We start from the raw sequence: 17,691 nt of genomic DNA, 5'->3' as shown, positions 1-17,691 counted from the left end.
AAAAAAAAAAAAAAAAACCCAACAAACAATGACATAGAAAAGGATATTCCAATTCCACTGGATATCCTTGAGGTCATTCTTGGGCTGAGAGTGACATCATAGAATAACTCACTCTGGTGTAGACCACAGGCTCCTGTTTCTTCACTTGCTATTGCCAGGCTGGTGCCCTGGCAGGGGCAAGCGAGATGCCATGGGTCCCTTCATGGGGGTGTGGAGTGCACCTAAATCACCCATTCTGACAGTTCGCCTCAGACCCCGGTGGCTGACCTACTTCTGTTGACCCCTGAGTGTTTGAACACCAAGTGAATCATGCCCAGCCCAGCTGCTCTGAGCTGAAACCATTCTGTGTGTATGTGCCCATCATCTGCGGGCCCTTGAGGCTGCCCGAGCCTGTGGGGTCAATAGCATGAAAGCATGTGGCACCCCGCCAAGCTGCAGCTTTGCTCTCTGATGGCCCTTCACAGGGACACGTGGCAGCAACTGCCATCTGGCAGGACTAGGGGAAGAAAGGTAAGGAAGAGAAGTCAGAGAAGTAAGAAAGAATGAATTACCTTGTTGATACCTTTGGTGACCAAATTGATTGCGAGCTCATGGCTGATGCCATCCACCCAGCAGACATCCTTTTCTCCAATGGGTTCAGAGAGGAAGGCTCTCAGCCTGGGAGACATGTGGTCCATCTCCTGCGACAGCAGTGGGGAGAGAGGAGGATTAGCAGATACCTGACTGCTCCCAGTGTGCATGGACACTGGGGAACTCCCTCAGCCCACCAGGGACTGGGGCAACAGATGGCAGAACTCCTTCCGTCATCCAGCATTTCCTGGGGTCTGCTAAACGCAAGTGCACTGGCCTCCACTAAGGCCTTCACACATCCATTCCTACCTGGATGGACCAAGAGAAGCCTAATGATGGCCACAGATGTGTCGAATAAATTTCCATGAAAATAGTGTGCTTAATATTAAGAACTGCAGTGGGTTCTTTCCAACTCACTCCATTCTAAATGCCTAAAGCAACAACTTGCTTCTCTTTGCTAATTAACCCACCTTCTCTCTTAACCACCCAACACTTTAGTCATACTTTTATTTCAGTGTTCATCACACTCTATAATAGTGTAAACTCGCTAGAAACTCTTCACACTGGCTCAAATCGTAAAGAACACATTCTAGAAATCCAAAGCCTGCAGGTGGCAACGGGTCGCAGCTTCATTCCTTGGGGATTCTCCAGCTTTCCCTCCTTGTGTTGGCTTTATTCTTGCTTGGCTCCCCTCACACTGGTGAAAGAGCTGCTCCTGCACTCATCGGCCTCACCAACTCCACCTCGAAAGAAGGAAGAGAAGATGGCTTTTGCTTAAGTCGCCTCATTTGTTGCCTGTGCTCCAACTTTAGCCAGATAAATCAGCTTTCCCAAACAGCAGGACTTGCTCATCAATTTCCTGCAACTGCAGATTGCAGGCCCCAGGCAAAAAGACTCTCTCTCTTAGCAGAACTATTTTCATCCCTCTCCACTTTTAAATGGACCACCATCTCCCAGAAGCTGAGTCTCCTAGGACCTTAATGAAGACTGCCAGAGGTAGCCAACATCCTGAATATTTCCTGGAAGATCTCAAAATATCATGGGCTCCATAAGCATTAGGTCTGCATGCCGGCAAAACTGGCCATTTTGTTAAATGAGGGTTACCATCTTCCTAGTTTTTTGTTTTGTTTTGTTTTTGTGATGAAGTTTCACTCTTGTTGCCCAGGCTGGAATGCAATGGCATGATCTTGGCTCACTGCAACCACTGCCTCCTGGGTTCAAGCGATTCTCTTGCCTCAGCCTCCCAAGTTGCTGGGATTACCGGTGTGCGCCACCGCGCCTGGGTAATTTTTGTATTTTTAGTAGAGACAAGGTTTCACCATGTTGACCGGGCTGGTCTTGAACTCCTGATCTCAGGTGATCTGCCCACCTGGGTCTCCCAAAGTGTATTACAGGCATGAGCTACCGCGCCCAGCCGCCATCTTCCTAGTTTGATAGAGACATCTTTGCTGCTCTCCGCCTGAATGTCTCTTAACCAATCCACGTTTAAGGTTTGTTCATTGTAGCATCCCCTTCCTGGTACAAAATTCTGTGCCAGTTTGGACAGTTTATGATGAAAGTATCAGAAAACTCAGTGTAAATCAGTTTACATAATAAGGAGGTGTTATTAGCACATACTACCAAAAAGTCCAGAGGTAGATCAGATGTGGCTTGAGCAAGGCTCCAACTTGATTTCCCGGCAGCTCTCTCGACTCAGTCTTTCTTTGTGAATGGGCTCAGTCCTCAGTTTAACTCCTTCGTGGAAGTAACTGGGCTGCAGCATCGCTTTTGCAAGCCACAGCCTTCTCCCCCCAAAAAACACAAAGATGTCTTTTCCTAGAGGCCCCCAACAAATGCCCTCTCTGGTTCAAACCGTAATATGCCAACCCCTAAAACAAAATTTATGGCCTGTGTGTTCTATGTCTGGGCTCAGCAAGGGAGTCAGTGCCCCTCAAAGCCCATGGGTTGCAGGGGTGGGGCTGGGGGAACCAAAATCAAGATAGTTCTCCTGTTCCTGGGGATAGTTACCCCATACCATCTGTGACTATGTTACAGGAATGACCCAATGTCCTCCACACATTCCCCAGTAGATCATGAGGCCCCCAAGGACTGCAGCTGCCTCCTAATGGCCTTTGCTCCCCACTCCAACACCAGCCCCTCTGCCGAGCACATGGCAAGTATTTGATGACATAAATGATCAGGTGCATCCAACGCCTCCCTTTCACAGCCCCGTCCCCTCTCCTGTCCCCGCCCTCCCCATTCTCCTCCAGACCTTTCTATAAAGTCGAACTCCTCGTGGACACCTTCTTGCCCCGAAGTACGTTGTGTAACACTTCAGAAGACACTGAACTCTCCCAGAAGAGATGAATCCAAAGGCACTGATTTTGGTAGTCAGGGGGCTCCTAAGAAAAGTGGCGTTGATGTGTCAGCAGATTCTAGGAAGGGGAGCAAAAGACAATGAGAGGTTGTTCAGGGTCCCCTGACTCTGTGGGTCTTAAATCCACAGATGTGTGAGCCGAGGGCATCGACCTCTCTTCAGCAGCTAAATAGGAATCTGTCTCTTCATCTGTGAAAATATGTTTCGTAAGTACAAGATGGTGTTTAACACAGGTGTTAACAGGAGAACGCCTCAGCACCCATGGCTTTATGGGATGATGAATTGGGATTGAGAATTGGGATTGATGAATTGGGTAAGAATCCAGAATTTCTGAGCAAGGAAAAGCCTGAAAGTCTCATGAGCCGCTCTGCCTTTGCTGAGGGAAAATTCCATTCACTATCCATGCTGGCCATCTGTTAAGTTAAACATCTCTGCCTATGAAATCTAAGAATAAATGGAAACTACAACATTGCTATCAATGCATCAGCAGCATCAAAGACGGGTAATGGTTAGTAACACCTTGTGTGTGTTTGCTTTTCTCACACACCTGATCTCACTTTGATCCTTGCAACACCTCTGGGGCGGGGACATAGGCAGTGATTTTTGCCCTCCTGGGGCTCTCCAGCAACGTCGGAAGTCAGAATAAAAAGGTCTTCACATTCTTTACCACTCCTTTGGCTGCAACAGTGGTGTTCAACTGGGGGCCATTGGCCCCCATCCCCAGGGAACATTGGTAATGTCCAGAGACACTCGAGTTGTCACGCCTGGGAGAGGGGGAAGGACTATTGGCTCTAGGGGGCAGAGGCCAGGGCATGGCATCCTGCCATGCACACAACCAACACACAACAAAGAATTATCTGGCCCTAGGTACACAACCACCCACAACAAAGAATTATCTGGCCCTAGGTACACAACCACCCCACAACAAAGAATTATCTGGCTCTAGGTGTCAATAGCATAGAGGTTAAGAAACCCTGGGTTACAAGTAATGAAAAATCCTGCCTCATGTGGTCTGAAACAATAAATACATTTCTAATCTCATATAACAAGAAATCCTTTGATGAGGTGGACCCAGGATCTTATCAGTCAATAACTCTATGTGAACAAGGGCCAGGATAGCTGCTCCCAAGGTCCCAAGATGCCTCCAGAATTTGCTTGGGTCCCATTCCAATGTGCAAACTTCCAAAGAGGCTGGGCGTGGTGACTCACACCTGTAATCTCAGCACTTTGGGAGGCTGAGGCAAGCAGATCACTTGAGGTCAGGAGTTGGAGACCAGCCTGGCCAACATGGTGAAACCCCATCTCTACTAAAAACACAAAAATTAGCCAGGCGTAGTGGCATGCGCCTGCAATCCCAACTACTCGGGAGGCTGAGGCAGGAGAATCACTTGAACCTGGGAGGTGGAGGTTGCAGTGAGCCAAGGATCACGCCACTGCACTCCAGCCTGGACAACGGAGTGAGACTCCGTCTCAAAAAAAAAAAACAAAAACAAAACAAAACAAACTTCCAAAGGAAGGAGAGGCCTTTTCTTCTTGCGTGTCCTTAAGGGGAGGCAACCTCTCCCAGAAACTCTCCAGTGGAACTTCCTTTAGTTTCATTGGCCAGAACCAGGCAACATGCCCACCTGTAAAGCAGCCACTGGTCAGGGGAGTGGGACCGCTATGGGGGTGGATGAGGTGAGCCTCCTCTGAAACATGAGGCTACTCAGAGAATGTCAGTTTCTGTAAGAAGGAAGGAAGGAAGGAAGGAAGGAGGGAGGGAGGGAGGAAGGAAGGAAGGAAGGAAGGAAATGAATGCTGGGTAGGCAAACAACAATGTCTGCTACATCTTCTGATCTTCTAAACCCTGGTCTAATATTTGGTTCATTACAACTCTAGCACTTCTCAAAGTGGAGTGAGTGCACGAACCACCTGGGGGTTTTTTGTTTAAAAATGCAGGTGCTGACTCAGCAGGTCTGGGACAGGCCTCAGATACTGTGTGTGTGACCAGCTCCGAGGAGAGGTGACGCTGCTGCCCATAGACCTCACTTTCACCGGCAAGACATTCATGATGCCACTTACTCTTTGTATGTTATTGCATGAATTGTGGTAAAATATATCTAACATAAAATGTCCCATTTCAATTATTTTTAAGTGCACGGTTCAGTAATGTGAAGTGTATTCACATTGTTGTGCAACCGATCTCCAGAACTCTTTTCAACTTGCAAAATTGAAACTCCATACCCATTGAACAGCAAGTCTCCATGTCTCCCTGCAACCCCTGGCAACCACTATTCTACTTTCTGTTTCTGTTAAAATGACTACTCTAGATACCTCATATAAGTGGAACTTACATATAAGTGGAACTGTGTAGAACTTGCCCTGCAGATAATTTGAAAAGAAAAAAAAAATTTAAGTGGAATTATATGATATCTGTCCTTTTGTGTCTGGCTTATTTCACTTAGCATAATGTTCTCAAGGTTCATCCATGCTGCAGCATGTCTCGGAATGTCTTGCCTTTTTAAGGCTGAACTATATTCTATTGTATGTACACAACACATTTTGTTTATTCTTCATCTATCGCTAGATGTTTGCGTTGCTCCCACCTTATGGCTATTGTGGATAATACTGCTATGAACATGGGTACACAAATATCTCTTTGCGAACCTGCATTCAATTCTTTTGGGTATATACCCAGAAGTGAAATTGCTGGATCATATGGTAATTCTATTTTTAATTTTTCGAGGAATTGCCATACTGTTTTCCAAGCGACTGTACCAGTGGCACTTATTCTTAAACTTGACAGCACATTAGGCCTCACATGGGGGGAGTTACAAATTACTGATGCTTGGATCCCACCTCCAGAGTTTGATTTCATTAGCATAGGGTATGCCCTGGACATCAGAAGTTTTAAAAACTCCCCAAGTGACTCAAGTATGTTGAAAAATTGGAGGACCATGTCTTGTCTTTTGCTTCTATCTGATAAAATTCCAAGCAGATTTGCTGGGATGATGGGGTTCCAGCTAAATGGGCCTTAGTGGTGGGATCTGCAGCGTCTGTGCTGCCATATGGCGCACGCTTGCAGCTCCCAGGCTGCATCTACCCCCAAATCACCAGGCGCATCATGTCCTCATTAGCCATCAGTAGGAAGACAACTATGACCCCAATGGCTTTGAAGTCAGAGAACTTCAGCGCAGACAGACCTCAATAACAAGCTGCTCCTCTTTTTTTTTTTTTAATTAAAAAAAAGATCTTTACTTCAAAGGAAATTTTACCTGGAATTCCTTGATATAAAATAGATCAAAGCAGAATTACTCTCTGTTGACTTGGGAATGAGAAGAGGGCACTAGAGCCCCCCAATACATGATGCCATCCCCATGCCTCCTTTGTGCTCCCCAAAATCCTTCTCTAATCTAGCCTAAACCCCTCATTTCTCCCATAAGAAAACCAAGTCCCAAGAAAGTAAATGACCTGTTCAAGACAATGCACCTGGGCCGGGTGTGGGGGCTCACGCCTATAATCCCAGCACTTTGGGAGGTTGAGGTGGATCACTTGAGGTCAGGAGTTCGAGATCAGCCTGGCCAACATGGTGAAATCTCATCTCTACTAAAACTACAAAAGAAAATTAGCTGGGTGTGGTGGCAGACACCCGTAATTCCAGCTACTTGAGAGGCTGAGACGGGAGACTCACTTGAACCCGGGAGGCGGAGGTTGCAGTGAGCCGAGATCAAGCCATTGCACTCCAGCCTGGGTGACAAGAGTGAAACTCCATCTCAAAAACAAAACAAAACAAAACAACAACCATGCACCTGGCAAAGCACACTAGCTCTCCGTCTTCCAGGGGAGCGCCCCTCTTCTAAGGCATCCCTCTTGTAACCCTGGGTGAGCTGCAGGGTTGGGTGCATTATGGACAGCTTAAGCACTTGGCCATCATACAACAGAACTAAGCAGATGCCTCAGCATAATCCTGCCCTGTATAAGTTCTTGTATTACAGGGTGTTCTGTCAATGACCCTACTGCATTTTGAACCACAAAGTCCTGTTTGGGGAGAACACAACGGCAGGGAATGACCACAATCAATTCTGGTTTTAGATGCTTAGAGAGTCACCTTTTAAAAAAAGGAATAAAGGAATCAGTAGAATTTAATCTCAATTCCCAAAGGAATGATCTCCCAGTTGCAAATGTTTGACATCCTTTAAGGTTATTTTTAAAAGCTGTGTGACAGGTCTTCATAAGGAGGTGATCACAAATATTCCCCCTCTATCAGATAAATGGGGTGAGGATGGGGGAACTGCTCTAATGCCATACAAATGGCTATTTGGGGCTTGAGATACAATTTCCAGTGGGGATATTATACATGGATTCAAAAAGGGACATCTCTTCCACTATTGGCTGGAAGTGAAGTTGTTATTCTCTAAAAATTCTACAATGCATGGTAGCTCATGCCTGTAATCCCAGTACTTTGGGAGGCCGAGGCGGGTGGATCACCTGAGGTCAGGAGCCCTGTCTCCACTAAAAATACAAAAATTAGCCAGGCGTGATGGCGGGTGCCTGTAATCCCAGCTACTTGGGAGGCTGAGGTAGGAGAATTGCTTGAACCCGGGAGGCAGAGGTTGCAGTAAGCTGAGATCTCGCCATTGCACTTCAGCCTGGGCAACAGAGCGAGACTCCATCGCAAAAAAAAAAAATTCTACAACACCAAAAGTGACTCCCATTAGAATACCATTGTTTTTGCAAAAGGTCAATGAGAAAAGTGCAATATTTTCATATATTATTTTGCCATTAACAGATTGCTGCATGAACATTTCTAAATATTATTTTATGTAATATGTGATTTCAAATGTGTGTAATTAAATTATGAAATCAAACGGTAGATGTAAGACTATTTTTTCTGTATCCCTAAAATTTATATATTCAAGTGGCCAAAAAGCATTTTTGGAGATTTTCTTGCTGAGAAACTGTGAGATTATCTTATTTTCCATGTTTGCTTTATATTTAGACACATATGGTATTGCCTACCCCAGGAAAGTGGGATGTTAATACTTAAAATTAGTGGTTTTCCCTCACCTATTATAGAGGGTAGTCACAAGGTATATTACAGGGGTTGGGCAGGGGAATCTGCACCTGTGGGAACATGGTTGAGACTGTTGCTACTCACATTTTGTTTTATAAATTATCCCACATGACATATTTCTTTTGGAACTTAATACCAAGAAAAAAGCATGCCTTTCAAAATTGGTATATTTCTACCTTTATGATAAAAAGTAATTTGTAAAGATCTTATTTCCCTTTTTACTTGGCCTACTAGGAAGCTCTGAGCTAACCCTAATGACGGCATAGGGAAACTAGCCTAGATGAACAGCTCTTTCACTTTGTAGTTAAATTTGCTTCTTTTGCTCAGTGCCTTCATTTTCTGTTTCTACTTTTATTTTAAAATGTAGATTCATATATTCAAAGCACTGACATCCATTATTAAAAGCTACTTTATTACATAGTTAACACCTCAAAGATATGGAGAATATAAGTATCTCCCAAACCAAGCAGATTTATAAGAAAACAGAGCATCTACCCCTATGCCCTGGGAACACTCCAGTCTTGTAGCACCAAGCGGCAGGGAGAGCATGAGGGTAAGAATGACCCCAGGGTTGTTCCTTGGAGGCCTGCTGTGCCTTCGGTCTGCAGTGAGAGGACAAAGGGACCTCTGCACTGATGGAGTAGAGCCCAAGGGAGCCCAGATGGTCACCCCTCAGAATCTGAAGGAATACTGTCTGTCAATGCTGCTTCCTGGCTCCCTGTACCTCTACCCACATTCCCCAGAATTGCAGTTTCTCCCTTCAAATGACCAGTGTTCTCCCTTCAAATGACCTGAGAAAGAATGAAAATGAGGGTGGCTGGCCTGGTGCCGTCACTCACTCCTGTAATCCCAACAATTTGGGAGGCCAAGGCGGGAGGATCATCACTTGAGCCCAGGAGTTCAAGACCAGCCTGGGCAACCGAGCAAGACCCTGTCTCTCTTTTTCTTTTTTCTTTCTTTCTTTTTTTCTTTTCTTTTCTTTTTCTTTTTTTTTGAGACGGGGTCTTGCTCTGTTGCTCTGGCTGAAGTGCAGTGGCGCAATCTTGGCTCACCGCAACATCTGCCTCCTGGGCTCAAGAGATTCTCCTGCCTCAGCCTCCCGAGTAGCTGGGACCACAGATGCACGCCACCCCACCTGGCTAATTTTTGGTAGAGACAGGGTTTCACCACATTGGCCAGGCTGGTCTTGACCTCCTGAGCTCCAGTGATCCCCCCTCCTCGGCCTCCCAAAGTGCCGGGATTACAGGTGTGAGCCACTGCACCTGACCTGTCTCTTTCTTTAAAAAAAAAAAAAATAGAAAGGAAAGATGGGTGAACTTGGGCAACATGCCACAACCTCGCCTTTACGAAAATTACAAAAATTAGCCAGGCATGGTGGCACACACCTGTGGTCCCAGCTACTTGGGCAGCTGAGGTGGGAGAATTGCCTGGGCCTGGGGAGGTAGAGGCTGCAGTGAGCCGTGGTCTCACCACTGCACTCCAGCCTGGGCATAAGAGGGAGACCCTGTCTCAAAAAAAAAAAGAAGAAAAAGAAAAAGAAAAGAATAGGGGTAACCTTCCTATAACACTGAGGGTCGGACTCTGAGGGGCCCTCTCCCACCTAGGCTGTTAAGGATCTGAGGAGACCCTGTCAGGCTGCACTCATGCATTGGAGGGAGAAATGACCCCCATTTTGGATGGAAGCTCATGGCCTCAAGAGCTTCCACAGGGCTCCATTTTGTACAATCCACTCAGGAACTACTTTTCAGGGTGTACCACGCTCACCACAGTATCCTGGGGTGGGCAAGTGACCACCCCTCACTTTCTTGGGCCATGAGTCACTTTCTGTGAGGGCTGCTTGGCCTGAGCCTGCTATGGCCATGGTTGCCACACCTGTGGAGAGCTCACCTGAGAAAGAAGCCCGTGTGGAGGAAAGCAGCTCTGAGAGAAGGGAAGAGACAGATTCCCCAATAATCATTTGCAGGCCTGGATTTAGACATGCCTGAAGGCGCCTACCCTTGGACTTTTCAATTATGTCAGGCAAAATACACAAAATAGGCATTTTTGCTTACTTCAGTTTAAGTTAGGATTGTGCCTTTTATAACAGAGTTCTAACTAATGACCCCTAATACTCATCACTCACTCACTCATCCAACAAGTGTTCTGGGTGCACCCTTTGTGTACCGAGCACTGTGCTGGGCACAAAGGCTGCCCCATTCCACCCAGAGGGATGGGGCGGGGTCAGGCCCATGGCTTAGGTATCAGGAATGAAACAAACCACTTTCCAAAGACCATTAATGCTCGTTGTTCAAAAATAAAGCAATATTTGCCTTCCTCGCCGTTAGCTCCGATTCTGCAGTGGGAAACAAGATCTTTTCTTTCTCTGCTCCTTGTTGGCTGTCTTACATATGGCCCTTTGATGATACATCCTTATCTTGATGGGTCTACAGGTGATGAATAACCAAATACATTCAACAGTTCCTCAGACATTCACTGAGTGCCATCTGTATGCAAGGCCTTGAGCTAAGTGTATGAACCCTCGGGACAATGTCTTCTGCAGATACCACTCCCAGAGAAAACAGAACCAGCCCACGGCAGGGCACACCATACATGGTGTACTAGCCATAAGGAGGCATTCCCAAAGGCAAGGCTCCCTTTTTCAGGGAACTAGGATGGAGGGGGCGGCTCAGCTTCATGGACTCTGGGTCTGGAGGTTCCTGTTAACTCCTGCTGGAGGAGCTGGGCTGAGGGTAGGAGATCCTTGTCTGACCTTAGCCCCACCAATGTCCAGCAGAGCGACCTTGGGCCAGTCACCTCCATTTCTTATTTATAAGATCAGCGTTGAATTCACTGACCTCATCCTTCTGGTTCCTTCCTATATTTTGTCTCTGTTCTTTTACAGTCTCTAGATGATACAAAATTCATACAGGTCCACAATCCCTAAGCTACCATTTTCATATCCCAAATGCTCTGAAATCCAGAAATTCTTTTTGGGGGCACAGGGCGGGGGGAGACTTACTTGGCAGCGAACGCTGGCCTGAACTGACATGAGGCTATTTATAGTCTTTATTATCCCAGTTAGTGTGAATATTTATACACTCCACCACAGGAATATTAATGGGTTTACAGGGTGCTGAGCCAGGCTCCACTAGGAATGTTCTGTAATATACAAAAGAGGCATCACATTGCACATTTAAAAAAAAATTTTTTTTTTAGTTCTCTAGAACTTCTGGCCCCAGCAATTCTAAGTAAGGTTTTATGGATGTGTGCTAAGATCACCGTGCCTGCAGCCAAGGTAAACTGCAAGGATCCATGAAGAAGCCAGCTTGTCTCCCAGCTTGTCCAACCTCCACCTTTCTTGTCCCATGACCCTGTCTCCCAACCTTTGTGAATAGCATTGTCCCTTGTCTATACAATTCCATCTAGGCTGGACATGCTTGTCTGATAGTGGTTCTAGCTAGGACTATTTCTGGTTGCATTTTTCCTTCATGAAAATATTCCCTTCCCTTTGGGGCCCTGTTATCTGCAAAGGATCAGGAGCTGATGAAATAGAGTAAGTCATATAAAGAATGGACAAGCCTATTAGTTCACCTTCCATGGATGAAATATCTACATTTGTAACAGATGTATTTTTTTTCACCTTTTATTCTTCTTTTTCTTTCTTTCTTTCTATTTTTTTTTTCTTTTGACAGAGTCTCACTCTGTCGCCCAGGCTGCTGGAGTGCAGTGGTGCAATCTTGGCTCACTAAAATCTCTGCCTCTTGTACATAAGCCTCCCGAGTAGCTGGGATTATAGGCACCTGTCACCATGCCGGGCTAATTTTTGTATTTTTGGTAGAGATGGGTTTTCACCATGTTGTCCAGGCTGGTCTTGAACTCCTGACCACAGGTGATCTGCCTGCCTCAGCCTCCCAAAGTGGTGGGATTACAGGCATGAGCCACTGCACCCAGACTACTTTTTTGTTCTTAATTGTGGTAAAATACACAACTTAAATTCTTACCATCTTAACATTTATTTATTTATTTATTTATTTTATATTATATTATTTATTTTTTATTTTTTTATTTTTGAGATGGAGTCTCACTCTGTCACCCAGGCTGGAGTGCAGTGGCCTGATTACAGCTCACTGCAGTCTCGAACTCCTGGGTTCAAGCAATCCTCTCGTTTCAGCCTCGTGAGTAGCTGGGACTACAGGCATGAGCCACCACACCCGGGTAACTTTGTAATATTTTTGTAAAGATGAGGTCTTGCTATGTTGCCCAGGCTGGTCTCAAACTCCTGGCCTCAAGTGATCTTCCTGCCTCTGCCTTCCAAAGTGCTGGGATTACAGGCATGAGCCACTGCGCCCGGACTATCTTAGTCATCTTTAAGTGCACAGTGCAGTAGTGTTCAATGTATTCATGTTGTGCTAATCTTCAGAACATTCTCATACCTAATACACAACAACTCCCCATTTCCCCCTCCTCCTCGCCCCTGACAAACACCATTCTACTTTCTGTCTTTATGAAGCTGACTACTCTAGATGCCTCATGGAAGTGGAATCACACAGGAGTTGTCTTTTGGTGATTGGCCTATTTTACTCAGCTTGATGTCCTCAAGGTGCATCCATGCAACAGGATCTCTCTCTGTCTCTCTGTCTCTCTGTCTCTCTGTCTCTCTCTCTCTCTCTCTCTCTGTCTGTCTCTCTCAGTCTTTCTTTTTAAGATGGAGTCTTGCTCCATCACCAGGCTGGAGTGCAATCATAGCTCACTGCAGCCTTAAACTCCGGGGTTACGTGATCCTCCGTCCTCCCGCCTCAGCCACCCGAGTAGCTGGGACTACAGATGTGCACCACCATGCTCAGCTAATTTTTTAATTTTTTTGTAGAGATTGGGGGTCTCCCTAAGTTGCCCAGGCTAGTCTTGATCTCCTGGCCTCAAGCAATCCTCCCTCCTTGATCTCCCAAAATACTAGGATTACAGGGCATGAGCCATCGTGCCCAGCCAGGATTTTTCCTCTTTCTAAGACTAAACAACATTCCATCGTATACAGCACATTTTGCTCCTCCATTCATCCATCATGGGAACCTGGGTTACTTCCACCTTCTGGCCATTGTGACTAATGCTGCTATAAACATAGGGGCACTCTAACATGTTTCTAAACCTCTCAATGTACACCCCCTTATGAGTAGAGCATTTTGATCCCATCTTTCTCTGCCATTATAACCCCACAGAGAAAGGGAAAGCAATGTTGGCTAGAGGGAGAAGGAGTTTCCCCAGAAGAGAGGAAGGGAGAATCTACCTTCTCTGCCCCATGGATTCTAGAAAGAGGAAGAAGGCTCACCTCAGTATCCACACTACCCTCCCAGGGAAGGTGGAAGAGAAAAGAAAGATGAATGTTCATGGGCATGGGGCTTGAACTTCCCTACCTGAACAAACATCCAGAAGTGGGCAGACTCTTTAGATTCCAGTGGGTAGAGTCGGGAAGGTTGTTGGGCTGTGGGAATGGTGCATGGGACTTGGTGGCTTGCCTTCCGGGACTTGGCAGGAGATGACAACAACGGTCACTTCTGAAGTGTCTTGGGCAGCAGTGTAGCAGCAGTAAACAGTGGCTGGGAAGATAAGCGTGAGCCAGTGCCCTTGGCTTTTTGCAGCAAAAAGTTCAGGGCACGATAGGGCAGAAGATGCTTTAAGCCCTGATGGATGAACAGAAGCCTGGAGTCAGGATGAAAAAGTCCCATGCATGGGGACCATACCACCATGGGCAAATGACCAGGCCACAGGCTGCAGCAGTGGAAACTAAGATAGCCCTAAAAGACAAAAAGGGGCTGGTCACCCCTTCACAGCAGGGAGCAGATTCCGGCAGTCACACTGCCACAGGCTCAGGCGATCATCCTGCAGATCTCACGAGTATTCAAAGTCCCCTCTCCCCACTGCCTTGAAGACACAGTCAGCACCTGTCTCCACACACAGCCATCACTCTTTAGGAAGGACAGAGGAGGGGCAGAGCAGTCCCTAAGGAGACTGCACCTCCCAATAGGGACTCTTTAACGCAGCCTGGAGAGAATCTGACTATTACATTGCAAGGAGACAGAGCCTAGTAGGTGCCATCGGTGCCATGTCCAGGTCTCCTGGACCAGTTGGTGCACCCAGCTGCTACCAGTGTTGCGGGGATCCTCAATGTGTGGTCGTGGCTTTCTCTGGACTGTCACCTCTGCTGTGGAAGCTGCTACACCTGGAGACACCTGGGAGGTTGCAAGGCCCAGCCCCCTGCCTGAGGGCAGCTAATGGCCTGTGGATGCAGAAGCACAAAACCCTAACTCCCTTGTCTCAAGGTGGAGCCAACTGTCTGGTACCATTCCGGCTCCAGAGCCCCCCAGGGGGTCAGGCAGAAGCTGAGTGCCCCGGTCCACACCTCTCAGCTCCTCCCCTGCCCTCTCCTGCTTCCTTCACCAGATCAGGGGCACTGGAACCCAGGTCTCAGGCTCTGCTTCCAGGGAACCCCACCCAACACATACACAATTTGCAGCTACTCTGTTCTTACCACATTGTGTGGAGGTGCCTAAGAATAAAGAATCGTATTTTCTTTCTACGGGTAAGTGTGGTGAGAGTGAATCTGTAACTGACTCCACTGTGTAGTTAAACAATGTCTTCAGGCAAAAGTGACTCTCATGAGGGCTTTACAGGCCCTGGAGGGGATCCCGGGGAAGGCCATCTGGGGGCAGGCAGTGGCTCCACGCTGGCCTTTGCCTGCAGGACGGTTGCTGTGCTGATCTCTAACCCAGACCTCCCAGGAGGTTTGTTCTCCGTTCCCACCAGAGTAGTGTTGCCAGATTTAGGTCATAAAAATGTCAGATGCCCAGTGAAATTTGAATTTCAGATAAACACTACATAACTTTTTAGTATAAGTATGGCCCAAGTATTTCCCAGACTGTACTTATACAGAAGGGGTTTTTTCTTGTTTATCTGAAATGTAAATTTCACTGGGCATCCTGATTTCATCTGGCGGCGCCCCTGCCCCCGCCACAACATTCCCACACAGTCTGACTCAGCAGAAGCCCCCAGATCTGCCCACACACCCAGCCCTGGGCTGCCAGGGAAGCTGCAAGGGTCCGAAGTTCTTTCTGCTGGGATTCCACTCCTGGCTCAGCCGCCGTTAGGCCGGCCGGTTATTCTACCCACTCTGGATCTGATGAAAGCCACAGACTGTTGAGACTCAAAGCTAAGGTGGAAACAGGATGATAATACCCAGCTTGGGAGATCACTGCAACAGCCTGTCACTCAGAAGTCACCTGGGAGGCAAGCACTAGTCTCGATGTCAGCTTGTCCCTGCTCACATGGAAAGAAGTCTGGTGCCGGCCTGGGCTCACCCCGGGACTAGAAACAGAATAAGGATCACAGGCAAGCAGGAGAAATGGAACCAAACTGAGCTGGCGAGTAAGGGGGCTCACGGTAACCGAGCACCTACTACATGTCTGCGTCTGTATGGCCATTGTCACACAGAGTCCTCAAAAACAGTTCTGCAACGTTAGAGAATTTGTCCTATTTTAAGAGATGTGAAAATGGAGGCCCAAAGAGGCAAAGGGGGCCATCTATCTAGTAAAAGGCGGTGATAAGCTACAGGCTGAGGTCTGGGTGGTTCCAAAGCCCAGGTCTTCCCTCTCCAGGACAGGAGTCAGAACAACAAGGACAGTTTTAGCAGATGCTGTCCCTGCCTTGCCTATGTCCCCCCAGGGCTCACGGTTTCCATGGGGGGCTCTTCGCCCTGCAAGTGGGCAGGGCTGGGGACAAGACACCCTGGGAGCAGCCCTCGGCCAGGATGTGAGTAGGTGGGTAAGTATCCAGCCCCACACCCCTCAGGTGGCACAGCTCTGGGGCCTGTCCCACATTAGGTGATATCCAGACATCCCCAGCCGGAGGGAGCCCCCAGTGCTCATGGCAGTAACTGCTCAAGACCACCTTCCCTTTCCGGTCTCACATCCTCACTCCCTTCCTCATGGGACCAGGAACCCTTTCCATATCAACTACTTGCACTGCAGTTAGATTATCAGGTCAGCAACCGGGAAATCCACCTAAGAAAGCAGCTCATGCTTATCCAGGCTTACCAAGGCACCGTGCTAAGCTCCGCACCAAGATCATCTCATTTCATCCACCCACCTGCCCTTGGGATGAGATAGGTTCTATGATTATGCCATTTCACAGATAAGATAAATTAACTGACCTATGGCATTGCCAGGCCTCCAACCGAGTGGGCGTCAGCCTAGTATCTGTGTTCTCAACCACTGAGGTATTAATCAAGGCTTCCATTGAGCTTCTGGGCAATCATTTTCTCTCCTTCTAGCTTTGGACTGACTTCCTCTGCTTGGGTGCAAATATAAACAGGGGACGCAGCAGTCGGCTGCCCCAAAACAAGGGGCCATCTTGTGTACAGGTGGAGCTGTGCAGTGGTGCAGTGTTTTAAGCATTGCCTTCATTCCACTCATAGGATACTGAAGGCCCACGTGCCATGTATTCACCTCCCGTTCTTTGCTGGACAGAATGCCTCTCCCAAGATTTAATTTTCCTTCATTCCTCTGCTCTCACATTTTGTGCGTCCTGCCCTTGCCTGCTGGGCCTCAGCACGGTGGTTCTGGAGCCTCCTAAGGACCAAGGCAGCTGAGTTCCTCCAGCCCTCCAGGTCCACATGTCTCCGGATATGCAGGTGTGAGTATGTGCATCTCTGAGTCTCAGTTCAGAAATCCACTCTAAGTGACTTGCCTGATCTTCCCAAATGCAAAGACCTACTTAAGACCCTTTCAAAAGAAAGCTAGGCTTGTTGGCTCTGGCTTCGGAAAAGGGGCCTGAGCAAGAGTTCTATCTGTCTGATTTGTCTCCATTCAAAGCCAAATTCTCAAGGTTCTAAAGAAAGGATTTCCCAGATTGTCATTGCTTTCATTGATTGCATTATCACCTGAGCAGTATCTTGCAGAGACTACAGATAGGAGTTTCAGTAATTTCTAAATAGCTTTTGGTGTTTTATAACATCAGAAGATAAGCTTGCCATTTGTAAACATGGCCTTGGACAAACAGCATACACATATTCCTTAGGAGGAAAAGAATCTGAGTTTCTGGGCCTGGGAAAGGTGGTGTTCTGCCTCTACTAAGGGTCGGTTTCAACACTGGATTGTGGGGAAAGAGTTTAAGTTGGAAAAAAGATCTCAGTTTCAATGATCTTCTTAAAATCAGCCACCCTTTGAGCATCTATTAGAAGTTCAAATCATGGGTTGCAAATGAAAAAGCCAGAGGGACCAGGCAAATTAAAAAAATAAAGCAGTGAAGAAAACAGTGCAAGTGGCAAATGAGGACCAACATTGGACATCCACTGGGGAGGTCACAAAAGTGCTATGGACTGTGTAGCTGACTGTGGCCCCACACACCCCATCTAAAGGAGGCCACCCATTTCTGGAATGTGGGTCCCACGTGACTGGATCTTGTGAGTCTTTTCAAGAGGAGCCCAACATTTAGATTTTTATGTACTAGTACCCAATTTTTAAATGTTGGGAAATCATTCAAATATTCATAATGCTATGTGGACCCAACAAAACAAAGCCATGCCACAGTTTGCCTCTCCTGCTATGCACCTTCCTTCAGGAAAAATGTCCCCTTGCATATATAAATACAATTTGACATCATATTTCAGGCTTTTGTGGATCAGGGATCTCAGGTTTTTTTCTGTTCGTTTTTGTTTTTTTCAGACATATCACTTTGTCGTCCA

At 47.0% G+C, this 17,691-nt stretch overlaps 1 protein-coding gene across 5 annotated transcripts in view; it reads right to left on the bottom strand.

The window, feature by feature from the left end:
- Positions 1-17,691, bottom strand: part of BANF2 (barrier to autointegration factor 2) — a 41,644-nt gene that overhangs the window by 10,820 nt on the left and 13,133 nt on the right. For 3 of the 5 annotated variants that reach the window (XM_011979484.1, XM_011979482.1, XM_011979483.1), the window contains exon 2: positions 552-680. In XM_011979484.1, the coding sequence (XP_011834874.1) occupies positions 552-677 (126 nt within the window). In that variant the 5' untranslated portion in view covers positions 678-680. Of the gene's footprint in view, positions 1-551; positions 681-2,821; positions 2,985-13,366; positions 13,748-17,691 lie in introns of all 5 variants that reach the window. The other 2 variants (XM_011979480.1, XM_011979481.1) reach the window with 2 other exon arrangements.

Source organism: Mandrillus leucophaeus, unplaced genomic scaffold, assembly GCF_000951045.1.
Source record: "Mandrillus leucophaeus isolate KB7577 unplaced genomic scaffold, Mleu.le_1.0 Scaffold202, whole genome shotgun sequence".
Classification (NCBI taxonomy): Eukaryota; Metazoa; Chordata; class Mammalia; order Primates; family Cercopithecidae; genus Mandrillus; species Mandrillus leucophaeus.
Note: the sequence above shows the minus strand (reverse complement) of the source record. Positions and strands in the feature narration are given on the sequence as shown.